General features: G+C 43.5%; 1 protein-coding gene across 1 annotated transcript in view; it reads right to left on the reverse strand.

Annotated features, from left to right (window-relative positions):
• The window catches only part of RIPK4 (receptor interacting serine/threonine kinase 4), a 35,127-nt gene that overhangs the window by 10,663 nt on the left and 10,835 nt on the right, over positions 1 to 13,629 (reverse strand). Inside the window, exons 2-5 of the mRNA XM_018570812.1 lie at positions 9,646 to 9,937; positions 3,822 to 3,970; positions 2,764 to 2,813; positions 108 to 266 (exon numbers count right to left, since the gene is read on the reverse strand). Coding sequence (XP_018426314.1) covers positions 108 to 266; positions 2,764 to 2,813; positions 3,822 to 3,970; positions 9,646 to 9,937 — 650 coding nt within the window. The remainder of the gene's footprint in view (positions 1 to 107; positions 267 to 2,763; positions 2,814 to 3,821; positions 3,971 to 9,645; positions 9,938 to 13,629) is intronic.

Consider the following 13,629-nt stretch of genomic DNA (forward strand, 5'->3'; position numbering starts at 1 on the left):
TTAAAATTTACATAGACTGGCTGATGTTTAACATGCTTATTGCAAGCTCCTCTGCAGTTGGTCAGTTGATGTGGATGTTGACGGCTGAACACTGGCAGAGCTCCTACCTTGAAATGTTGGCCGTTCCCTGGTCTTATCTCTCCAGCACCTCTGCATCAGCTTGATCATGTTGTCACATTGCTGCGGTCTCGCCCTTGGTATGTGCTGTAGGTCTGGCCGTAGGCCGCCTCCCACCTTCACCATGATATGCAGAATATTCTTCTCATCTATAAAAGACAAAAATATAGCAATGTAGCTGAAACGACAATAAAACACACCCTTCAAGTTCACGTAAAGCTGAAGTTTATTTTTTGCCTCTCTCTCATCTACATGATAATAGACTTATTAGACCCAGGGACATTATCCCTGGGTTTCTGTGCAATGCAGGCAGATCATTGCTGGTGGATGCGGCTGGCAGGCGTCTGTACATGGCTTCTGGAATCACAGCCCCCTAACTTGGTACTCCTCTCAAGAGCCCCCAGCCCTAATGCAAGCAGTTGGCTGGCTTTTGGGAGGACCTGGACATCAGTCTGGAGGTGCGGACATTCATAGGCAGAATGCATTTGCTCGCAGTGGGCATCCCCAGTGTAGTCCATAAATCTGCAGGCTAGGTGCATTACTTTCAAATGTCACCAACAAGCACCTACATGCTGCATCCCTTCCCCCCTATACAGTGCCCTGAAACCCCCAAAACGCTTTGTAATTCAATTACTGACCAGCTTGTGGTGTCACCAGTTCTAGTCTGCTCTTTACCACTGGTTAGTGAGGAGCCAATAGTAAGGTGCATGCATAGGCAGGGGTGGGCCTGAGCCAGTGATATTCCCCCACAGGTACACAATATAAATCATCTGGCTGATATGCTTCACCTGCATGTTTAGCCATGTACAAAAAACGGAGAAAGTAAAAACAACAAAATCCCCGAATTTTAGCCTTGTACTTTGCACATCCTTCCACCCACGCACAGCTATTAAACCATCAGTCACACTGCAAAGATTGCCTGGGAGCATGGGCTGTAGGTATGCGTCCCAGCTTGCCCAGTACAGATTCAGACAGACGACCGGAAACTGACTATGTGAAGCGTGTCACAGCAGAAAATATTGGCAAACGAGAGGAGGGAAAAAAAATGTCAAACTTGTACTTCAAGTTAAAGCTGAACTATAAGCAGACAGCTAAATACTTTTAAGGGAGCTGTGTTTAGCTGCCAAAGGATTTGTTTTCTGTCTATCCAGTCCTGAGATTTACACACCTATGCCAGACTGTACAGCTCTGATTGGCAGGACAGGGGGCCTGATTTTACTGCAGTTAAGCAGAAAAGAAGAAGCAGCAGACTGATGAGCTCATCCCTCTGTCTCTCTGCTCTTTCCTGTCAACAGCATGTCCCTAACGCAGCAGCAGAACTGATTGGCTCCTTGTTTTGCTTCTTCCTCTGGCACTCTGAGCTTTGCTCTACAGGGTCTGCAAGAGACTGGTACCAGATAAAATTCAGGTACCTGCCACTGCTTATATTTAAAGAAAAGAAATGGAATGATGGATAATGATTAGAGAGCTGCATTAGTTTGCGTCTTTTATATCTACCTGGAGTTCAGTTTTAAAGGTGAGATTTGTGGCTTTTTTTTTAATAATCAGTGCAAATAAAAGAAACACGGGATTTCAGCTTTTTTTATTAATCTGCCCCCTTTAAGCCAACAAATTAAATATGGAATTGGACATGTCAATTTTGTCTCATTTCGAATGCAAATCTGGACGGAATTTCATGATTTGGGCACTCGGATGCATCCGAATGTCTGAATTCCAATGAGGCCGAAGGCAAACAAATCCGAAAGTTCTTTTAACGTAGTTTCGGATCATCCGCATTTTGTTCAAAATGAAACTAATTCGGACACGTGACTGTTTTCTGGCCAATCAGAAAACCCCGTCTGAAAACTAAAACGAAACGCCAAAAGATCCGAATCAAAAAATGAAACAGCGTTCGGACCCGAAAGAAAGAAAAAATCGGAAATGAAACAAATTTTTTGCCGGCTTACATGTCCAATTGGAATCTAATGGTTGCTGGAGAGCCTGCTGTTTGTTTTAGTAGTTTGCCTTGTGCTCAGCTTTAATCGACATGATGAACAATGTAAGACAAAACATAGAAAAAAATCCATACATATGTATGTGGCATACATCCGTACATGTCTGCCACATACAATGCTGCTTTTGGGCAGGTTATTAACACCTCCTAGACTCCGTTTATGCAAATGCAATCAACACCTGGTTGTGACTAAAAGATTATGTGGATTGGAGAGACATTCACCATATTTATGCCCAGAGAATTTTTGTACAAGTCATTCTAAATTGAGATAGCTGGTCGGATGACCAGTGAAACATCTTCAAGAAAAATACAGCAAGTCCAGTTGCCTTGACTTATTTTTTACAGATATACCATGACCTGGATGAATGAGAACCTTCACAGACATACATGTGAGTTTTTTGCCTGTAATTCTATTCAGACAGACAGTCTTGTGATCCCAGCACACCTGACAGACAGCACAGCCTGGCCTAGGGTCCCAGTGCAGGGAACAATGCAGTTTAGCATTATTAGAGTGATTTTCTTTTTTGGAAATCACAAGTGGGAAGAAAGGCAAACCAATTGTACAGCTCAGGGACTGAAGAACACACACACACACACAACTGTAAGCTGCATTAGGTATGAATGTGCAGCTTGTAAATAAGGTAGAGACTTACCTGCAAAAGGTTTCTGCTGTGTAAGGATTCCCCAAATCACAATGGCAAAACTGGAAGGAAAAATACATCTAATTAAAACACAAACAGTAACAGAGGCACAAAGCAGGCATCAGACACAATTGGGTTATTCAATAATGCACTGACAATAGTAAATAGTGGGCCAGGATTCAGCAACTCAGTGGGGGAAAAAAAATGGTTTCCGATTGGCTATTTTGGCTTATTGCACTGTCATGGCTTCATGTACTGCATGTTGTAGTGGGCCACTCTAGCCAGCACTTTATTTTTATAGCAAACTTTGGTCTAACCCTCAGCCCTTTCTATACTCCCCTGAACGCCATATAGCCACCAAAAAAAAATAATAATATATATATAGTCAAAAAAGACAAAAATGCAGTATTGCAGTGTGCAATGATACCTTTTTTATTGGACTAACAAAATATATATATCCTGAAACTTCCAGGTATGGAGGAGACTCGGCTCATGTGACAGTGCTGATGTTTGGCAAGCATTGTCACATGGGGATAGGGTGGGTCCTAATAAGCTTTCATTCCTAGCAATTTAGAACTTTACACATGGAAATGGGGCAAGGATTAACATGTGCTGCTGGCAAGGGGGGCATTAAAGTGAACCTGTTGTTTTGCCCCACATTAACAAAGTTCAGGGTTGCCCAATGGGCTGGACGACCCACTTGGTCTTTACCTGCCATCACTCTTCCATGTTTCTACTTTAAGTTTTTGAAAGACTGGAACCGGTCATCAAGTTTTTATTGGCGTCGGTGTTCTTGTTGGAAGATTTGTAATCCCTGAACAGGATATGAAGGGAAATTTGCCCAAAAGGAATATAGCTTTCTGTTGCTAATTAGGGGTTTAACACTTCCCAATTGTTAAAAGAAAAAATTTTGGCTGGAGCTTTACATCCTTCAGCTCGTGTTGAAAGTAAAAACAGCCACACACCAGGTACTATGGCAAGATTGTGGAGAAGGTGAAGTGCTGCATTTTGGGGACCAAGAATGTCCACCATGAATCCCCGCTAAGCCCCCCAATGATTCCTCATCTCACCTGTAGACGTCGTGTTTGGTGTCAAAGTTTCTGTTCTTCTCCTTGAAGCGCTCCGGTGGCAGGTAGGCAATGGTCCCACAAATTCCATCCAAACTCAGCTCATGGGAATTGGATAAGCCGTTCCACTTGGCAAGGCCAAAATCCGAGATCTAGAGAGAACAGGCACTGAAGTTATCTCCGGTAGAAGTGCCACGGCAGCTTGGATTGCAACTGGTGCTCATTTATCATACAGTTAAGTTAACTTTTTGTTTTTTAATTTAGAGCAAACTTCGGCCCTCCAGCTGTAGTGAGACTTCAAATCCCATCATGCATCTGTCTCAGAGTGATGACTGTGGCTGTTGCGGGTCTTGTAGTCCCACCACAGTTGGAGGGCCGAAGTTCGCCTACCCGTGATTTACAGGCATTTATCACAATTCTCCTACAGGGTATTGGCAGTGTGAGTGATCTCTGGACCACTTCCATTCTTTGTCACCGCAGTTACTCCCAGCTGTGGCTTCCCTCTCATTGCCCCAATGCTTAGATTAGGAACCTGCCCTCAGCTGCAAATAGACTTGAGATTTCGATCTGGACTGTAGCATTCTTTTAAATAAGGAATTAGATAAGCAAGCCGCGTTTGGAACAGCTTTGTGTACATTTCATTGCAGGGCCTTTCTACAAACAGTCTATTTTAAAGAACTTTCGGAAAGTTATGGGCCTGAGCTTCGTCCTCATTAATCGTATTTATTTGGTTATTCTCCGCTTATAACTGTAGTTGTCTTAAGAAGTCGCCGTACCAGAAAAGTAAGTGCTGAAGGGTGGGGAAAAAAAAATATTCCGACCGTGTTCAGGTATGAAGGTCACAGAGGTCTCGGCTTTGCAGTACACGGGACTTGCGGAAACAAGTGTTATCACTACAGGAAGAGCGCATGCTTTCATTTCTAAGCCAAACTATTTTCTAAAACCCCAAGACGGGTTGGCATAAGGCTCAAGAACAGTAATAGCTGAAAACACAGAGCGGAGCGATCTGTTCGCATTGCGCAACTTCACTGCTGCAAGCACAGCCATGTCCCGGGCAGATAATCAGCCAGGAGGATTCTGGGAAGGGGAAGTTCTTCCAAGACACAGCCATCAACGATATCAGCCAGAAGGGGAGCCAGTAAGGCGAGGCTGGACAAATCCCAGGAGCCAGGATGCCAATGCTACTTAAAAATAACAGCCGGCGCCTAACTTTTGAGGGTTTCGTAGTGGCGGTCAGCGGAGTTGGTGCCTAAAAACAGAAAAACCTGCTGGATCCTGAATTGCATATTAATTTGATCAAACCTACAGAAAGGGCTCATTTCACACCAGCATTGCCCAACGAGGTCTCAATGCAAAGACAAAGCAAAAAGCCCTTGACATGTGTAGGGCCTGTCCACACCAATGGGCTGTGTTGGTGTGCGTTGCCATAAATGATGCAGGCATACGTTTTACCCCCAGCGCGGCACGTTACACGTGGCAATGTGTTAAATAAAGTTATAAAAAAAACAAAACGCAATGCGAGATGCTTGGCAGTAGAGCTGCAGCTTACGATTATTTTCAAAATCGATTAGTTAGCCGATTATTAAGTTCGATTAATCGGTTAATCGGATAAACAATCAAATACATTTTAAAAAATGGCTCCAGTGATGGACTACTAGTTTGTATTGAAAGGAGCAAGCTTGGAGCGGTGGAAGTAAAAAAGAAAAAAAAAGTGTGGTGTGCAATATAGTGAAATGGAAAGTGTAAAATTATACAGCAATCAATGCAGAATGGCACCGGCTATAGAGGACTACAAATCCCAGCAATAGTACAATATACAGCGCAATGCAGAATATCACCAGCTATAGAGGAGCACAACAAATCCCAGCAATAGTACATTATAGCTGGTGGTATTCTGCATTGCGCTGTATAATGTACTGTTGCTGGGTTTTATAGTCCTCTATAGCCAGTGGTATTCGGCAGTGCACCACTGTATATTTGTAGTGCTCCTCTATAGCTGGTGGAATTCCACATGGCGCTGTATAATGTATTATTGCTGGGATTTGTAGTCCTCTATACAGCGCAGTGCAGAATATCCCCAACTATAGAGTACAACAAATCCCAGCAATAGTACATTATACATACAGTATATAATGTATTGCTGGGATTTGTATTCCCATGTATAATATACAGCACAATGTACCATCAGCTATAGAGGAATACAAATCCCAGCAATACATTATAGAGCACCATGTGTGGGAAAGTGCAGGCTTACCTGAGCAGTCTTCCAGCAACTTGCTTCTGAGATTGGGCCTGTCAATCTGCCGCTGTCATCCCCCCCACACCTGCTCCTCCTTACTACATCTCCCCGCGTCCCTGTGCCGATGGAGAATGTGGGCGGGCGGTGAGTGCGAGGCTGGAAGGAGGTGTGGCGTGTAAAGCGTGGATGCGGGTCTGTCAGCGTTGAGCGTGAGTTAGGGAGGAGGTGGGGCGCGCAGCGTGTGTGGAGCCGTGAACAGGGCCAACTGATCAGAAGCCGATTAATCGATTATTGGAAAAGTTGACAACTTTTTCAATAATCGATTATAATCGATTATGTTGATTAGTTGTTGCAGCCCTACTTGGCAGCAGTAACAGTACATGCGTTACGGTGTGCCCTAAAGCTAAACTTCAATTGGATTGATAGAAAGACACACAGATTTCGATGTTCTCTAAAACACACCAAAACGATGGTAAAAGTACGAGGAGAGAAGTTGCACATGGCAACCAATCAGTTTCTCTTTTGAATTTGCTCAGTTAAGCATTGAAAATGAAATGTGAAAGCGGATTGCTTGCCATCGGCAACTGCTCTAGTTTTGATAAATCCCCCGACCATTAAAATTACCATTAAATATAATTTATATGGATGTATAAATGTTCTATAGACATAGGTTTGTCAATGTCAGTGTGAATGAGGCCTAGCAAAAAAACATAAAGACAGCCAATCAGCATCTAGCTTTCATTTTCATAGCCTAACTGAAGAAGCCGATTGGTTACTATACACAGCTGCTTTTGTTTTATATCGACCTCAAGTTCCTCTTTAAATCGCCATGTCCCAGATTTGTCATAGATCCCCGATATTTATGACAGTATGTGTGTTGTCAGTATGACAACACACGGAGCAATGTGGCCAGCTCATCTCCCTGGCATCGTGCTGGGTCACTGTAGCAATTATAAAGCTCTCATGTCCCTGAATTCCAGGGGAAGAAGGCAGACACATTGCTATGTCAGAATGGGTCTGAGCCGCACGGCCTGCTGGGAAATCCCTCACAGACAATGGCCTCCCTATTACAGGTGACTCACGGACGACGATATTAAATAGGCAGTGCAATTCACAGCATTAAAAAGCACATTCCACACATACCAAGTCAGTTATATAAAACATCAGTGCGGCCAGTATGCACGGTTACATCAACAACTAATGCAGGGGTGAGTTATGGGAAATATTAAATAGACGCAGGTAGTGCAATCGGATCTGGGCAGGGGATCCATATTGTCTGCCAGTGTCCGGTATCACATGACGGCGTTTACAGGCAACCTGTACGGAGAGAATTAGGTTGCCATGGCAGACCTCTCCCTGAAAATATAAGCTGCTTGGCTGGCTTCAACACTTCGAGGAACTGATCTGTGACAAGGGATATCAAAGTGAACTCAGGTCACCTTACCGGAATACATGTCCCAGGTAATGTCCTCATGCCTACCAATGGGCACACGTCAAGGTTTGCGTTGGGCACATGTGCTATGATGTATTGTTAAACACAAGGCTGTGCTTGCTTTTTTTCCCCAACTTTTTTAAACTTTGACTTTACACTTCATTCAACTGTATGCACAGCAGCACGTCGTGATGTGTTATAACGCATTGGAAAGCACTGCGCAAAAATGCAAAATGTCCCATTTCTGACTTGCTGCAGCTTCTAATACACATTGCGAGTAGCTCTCAGTGTGCAGCCAAATCAGAGTAAGAAATTTCAGTCCAGGAGTGGAGCCGGTACAACTGCACAAGACTGAAGGGAAGGGCGGAGTTCAGCATTATTAGTATTTTGCATCCTCTCTGTACTGGAGACCCCTCACCAGGCTAACTTTTATTGTCTTCCAACCCCTCACCAGTCCATCCAAAACTAAAAAGAAAATCGGTTGGGCTTTACATACACTTTAAAGCCCCTACAAACCCACATAGTTTTCTATACTCAATCACATCAAAGACACCGATGGATGCTACGGAGTCAATGCCATAATCCGGAGAGATTCAGGGGTTCTATAGGACACGATGCGGCACGTTGGGTAACTGTACCACATCAAACACACAAGTCAGCGGCTTCCTTTTACAAGTCTCTTATAGGACTACACAGTGCAACATAGTCAATGATAATCATTTACAAGATCCAGCTGAATAAGTGACTGTGCTAAGCTTAGAGGCAAAACATTCTATGACTGACTGAGCAGATCTACTTCCTATAATATATATATATTACACACACACACATACATACATACAATCAGAAAGAAAGCAAAAAGATATCTACACTTTCCCTCCACACGCCGATTGGTAGATGTGTCCTTATGTGAAGCCAAGCTGATTGGTTACCAGTGCTTGGTGTTGGTTCAGGTCTATGATGCCAACCTTCAACTAATAAAGTCCAGGACTGGACAAATCCCAGGAGCCAGGTAACCAATCATTTTTTAAATGACAGCTGGCCCCCCAACTTTTGAGGTTTTGCCCTAGTTGTCAATGCTGGCTCCTGGATTGCACAACCCGGCTCCTGAATTCCATATTTGTCCACCCCCGACTAAGACAACAGATCCACCATGTGCTACCGGCTAAGAATTGATGAGATGTTCATATAAAACAGGGGTAGCCAAATTTCGGCCCTCCAGCTGTGGTGGAACTACAAATCCCATGACTCCCGGAGAGAGATGCATCATGGGATTTGTAGTTTCACCACAGCTGGAGGGCCGGAGTTTGGCTACCCCTGCTATAAAAAGTACAAGGAAATGCTTTGCACTTACCCTCCACCTATTGCAGGGGTATCCTACAGGCAAGTGCAGCTGATTGGCTACCACTGTTACCAAAACAAACATTATTTTGTTAAGCTAACCAAACAGTGTAGGAAGTAGAAAGGCTAACCAAACAGTGTAGGAACGGTTTGGTTCCTAAGCCATCTTCAGCCAATCAAATCTGTGTGTTTGTGAAGCCGGGCTATCTATGGGGCAGCCCATACTGGAAACCAGTGACTCCCTAAGAAAGTAGAGCCACCTGGCCAATAACCTGGTAGCTTCAGAATTGCTCGAAACCCCCAAGAGAACAACAGCTGAAGTGGAAGCAAGTGTAGGGGCACACTCAGAAAATGGAAAAGCTGTTCAGAAATTCCTAGTCCGCCACTGCTGACCAACTTCTGGAATGCCAACTGCCTGGCAGTTGTGTTGATCCCCTGGGTTAAATGCTCCAAGTCACTATCCTAAAACAAACATTTAGCCAGTGGAGTCCAAAGTCATAATTAACCTACATCTGTCAGCCAGAGGACTAGTATTGACAGGAGGACATCAGCAAAGACAGACCTGATATTTCTCCAATAACTGTAACCTTCTGTGATGAGTTTGCTGGACACAATCAGTGCTACATAACACGCAAAATGGAAGTCTCATAATTGGCTTCCTAGGACAGAAACCCTTGCTGGGTTCCGAAGATTACTAAAAACTCTATAAACTAGGATTATTATTTAAATAAATGATGGAGCTTCATAACACAGAAGATAAAGAGGGTCTACCCACAAACTAGTAAAAGAGATTTAGAACAGTAAATGTCCCATACCTTGACATGATAATGTCCATCAAGCAGAATATTGGCTGGCTTCAAATCCATATGGAGCAGTGGTGGGTTCATGCAATGGAGAAAGTTCATTCCCACTGCAGTCTCATGGATGATCCTAAAACGCAAGTCCCACGGCAAGCGCTCCGAGGCCAACAGCTTCTCCAAAGAACCGGTCTCCATGTACTCCATGACCAGGCCAACGGGCTCACTGCAGATCCCATATACAGGCAAGATGCAACGAAACTTGGCCATCTCCATCTTTTTGGCTTCCTCAACTAGCTCAATACGCTCCCTGCAAGAGAACGGGAAGAGATATTAGTCATGACATTCGTAATGGCGATCTTCACAGTGCGGCTGTAAGAAACAAAGCTTGGTGCCATTATTTTTGGCTCATGGATTTCACATTCTCGCTCTCATTGTTAACATGGTTACACCACCGAGCTCCCCAGTTATAGGTTTACTCTACCAAGGGGTGGGGGTGCAGTTATTAGGGCAGCCTGACATAACATGGCTCTCTATTGTTCAGTATTTAGTAGTAATGTTGGGCAACCTGTACTGAAAGTGTAGTACGAAAAAGGGCTGGGGCAGAAAACATACAAGCTCAACAGAGGCCCAAACTAATGAAAGGAGGAAGGTTACATAGTTAATCAGGTTCAAAAAGGACACAAGTCCATCGAGTTCAACCTATAGTGCATCACCCAAAGCATCCAATCTGATGATTTTAGTTGTCCCTTCCATCAGGTTACAAAAGAAAAGCTATTGGTTGGCTTGTTACAACAGGAACCTGTTGGAAAGATGTTGCCCACTTCCTGTCTTGGAGACAACACAGGAAATGAGGGGGAAAAAAAAAAAAAAAATCTTCCAAAGGGTAGGGAAAAACTTTCATATTAACCTGGCAACTTTCTGCAAAAATAAGTTCTCTAGAGTTGGGCTTTTGTTGTCCAAAAAAAAAAAAAAGAAAGTTTCTGGTTGTTTTGGGCAACACACTTCCTTCAGACACAAAGGCTGCTTCTCTCACATAAGGCCTCTTCCTGTGTGGAATGCACACAATTTCAGAGAATGTTTTTTTTCATGAATGGTAGAACTTGTCAGACCACCTTCATCACAGGAAGACATAGAACAAAAATGACAGGATGTGTGCCAAAGAGCTGCGAGGTGTTCAGGACCAACATTCATCTGTCACAAATTTCCTTATGCACTGAAACAGGTTGCTACATCAACAAAGGAAAAGCCGGGCCAAAAATAGAATTTGAACCCACAAACCTATGCGCTGGTAGAGATCACATTGTACATTGCAGGTTTTAGCGGCCCTGATTTACAGGAAGAGCCCAGAATTGTAATGACTTTTCTCAGAAAAACGCCTCATGCAGTTACTCACTAGATTTTGATAAATCCCATCCCTCTAACCCCCAACTGCATGACATCTAAACTAAATCATGACTAAAGCCATTTGATTCATAAGCAATTGTCATGTTTTTGTCGTTTAGAAAATCCTTGTTTTCCATTTTTCCTTCTTTTATTGCTTCTCTGGGCTGTTGACCTCCTGCAGCCACTTCCTGTCTACATGCATGACCTCCAGCAGCAGCTTAACATCGTTGCTAGGGGCAGCTTTTTCAGTCTCTAGTGGGGGTTCATGTGACAGGGTGACAACACAGAAGAGTTAATTGGGCGAAAGGGACAGAGTTTTGGACCTTCGTGGCAGGATCACCATTGATTCTTTTTTAATGAAAGCTGCAGGTTTAAAAAGACTGAACGTGACGACTTTTGAGATGGCATTAAGATTATAGAAGTGATTGCGTTTACCTATACTTTAAATGCTAGCCATTTACTGATGTTTTGTTAACCTCTTTGAGCCATCTTTACAAAAATGTAACTACTAAAAAGGTGACTAGAAAATAACGGATGACACAGGAAGTAAAGGCAAATCTCTCCAATGGGAACAATGCCAGCAGTAATAGCATGACAGCGTTCAAACCTTTCTACTAAAGGTTTCTGTTTGGGATATCTGCCCTAAACTTCTGCCCTGGTGACCACACTGGAAGCGAGGCAAAAGCTGCCAACAGGGGACACCAGACTTTGTAACCTTTCGTGGTTCCATCCAAAGCCAAAAAAATGCTATACTTTAAAGCAATGGTTCTCAACCTGTGTAACCTCAGGACCCACATTTGACCGCGGTCATAAAGTCGCGACCCAAGTCCCACTGCAATGGAACGTACGGCAGTGTGGGCTGCTGTGCTGTGATGGAACTCCATCCATATGTGCAATGCTTGTACAGCTCCCTTGCGCACCCTGTAGGTGTCGGGAGCCAGAATGTGATGTCACTCCAGTCCAGGCACCTGTACAGGACAAGCGTGGGAGCTATAAGCAAAGCACGTATGGATGGAGCTTCCTCGCAGCCATACCCCCCTGCCCACCCCACCTCAAGTCAACACTTGGCACCGGGCAGCATATTTTGAATGGCTGCTCGATATAAGATTGAACAGTGCTGCGCTAGGGGGGGCTGAGGAGCCTCTCGCCTAGAAAAGTGGAAGACATGTGGCGACCCACTGAACACACGGGGTCGCAACCCACCAGTTTAGAACCAAGGCTTTAAAGTAAATGAAAACCCCAACAATGAGCTTTTAGTCTGTTAAATATACCAATAAAAGACTTTGCATTCATCAAACGGAGATTAAACAAATACCTTCCGATTCTGCCAGAAATCTTGTTATTGGTGCTCTCTACCTCTGCTAAACTGTTATCATTTACATACTGGTATCTGTTACATTGCACCCAGCTATCTCTGGGGACCACAGAACATCTTCCACTTATGTTATGAAGAAGATGAGAGGTGGAGGTGTTCTATAGCCATGTCCTTGGGTGACAGCATTGTTCCTCCGTAGATACAGTTCGGTCAGCGAGTGTTGTCACTCAGGACAGGAAGTGGGTTATTGGCCAGACCACCAGGTTGAAAATCAAAAAGGAAAAAAAACAAAAACAAAATGCAGCCACCACATCTAAGCACTGGTACGCTGCAAATAAATTAAATTTTTGTTCTCTGCTTTAGATTAACTCTAAAGTCCTTCCAAAGAATCTTTCCAGGTGTGTTCAAGCACAATGGACCATCGGCATGAATTGAATCAATATGAAAACAAGTCCCTACCCTTGGTTACCTTCTATTTTATGGTTTGCATTGTCCTTATTTAACCTTGCCACAAAGGGCTCCTAGTGAGCACCTAACAATTACTTTTCCATTCAGTGGCCCAAGTATCTTCAGTTCAGCAAAACAATGAGAAAGCCGTAAGCTGTACCGGACGCCCACATATAGTACAGGGTGACATCCCCAAGGTCGATATCTTGTTCATAAGAAAGCCACCTATAATTCTCCAAAGACACCATGATATCTTTCAGATATTAGGAGGTAGCAAGCAATGGGAAGGCTCAACAGAGAGTTGGAAAGATTCTGCCTTTATTAGGGTCTGTGTCAATGGGCTTGGGACTTGTGTCAACGGCATCAGCTCGAGATGACTGAAATAATTCATGGTTCACCGACAGGTTCTTCTGACCCGCAGGTGAGCCAATTCAAGAAGGTTCTGCACCCCCTAGACTTGCATATAACCTTATGTAAATGCATTTTTATTTCATGTGAACCACCATTCGATGCAATGATCTGGATTGGATGCATGAATGCATTATAAATTCCCCCCCATCCATCTAATTATCCAACATTTACTAGATTAAACACACATCAAAAAAAAAAAACAATCATTTCAGGATCTTTTGATTGCTACATACAATGGATTAGAATCGGAATTCTCCAACTACTCAAACAATGGAAAAGTGAATGAGATGATACAGACAAAAAGGAACTGATAAGTTAGGATAGATTCAATTCAATTATGGAAATGGTGGTTTCATTGAATGTTCAGATCAGTGCCCATATGGTCAGCATAAATTGCCCAACCTGTATATTATAGATCACATGACCAAATAAAGAAATACTAA

Source organism: Nanorana parkeri, unplaced genomic scaffold (assembly GCF_000935625.1).
Source record: "Nanorana parkeri isolate BGI_ZX_2015 unplaced genomic scaffold, ASM93562v1 scaffold1601, whole genome shotgun sequence".
In the NCBI taxonomy this organism is placed as follows: Eukaryota; Metazoa; Chordata; class Amphibia; order Anura; family Dicroglossidae; genus Nanorana; species Nanorana parkeri.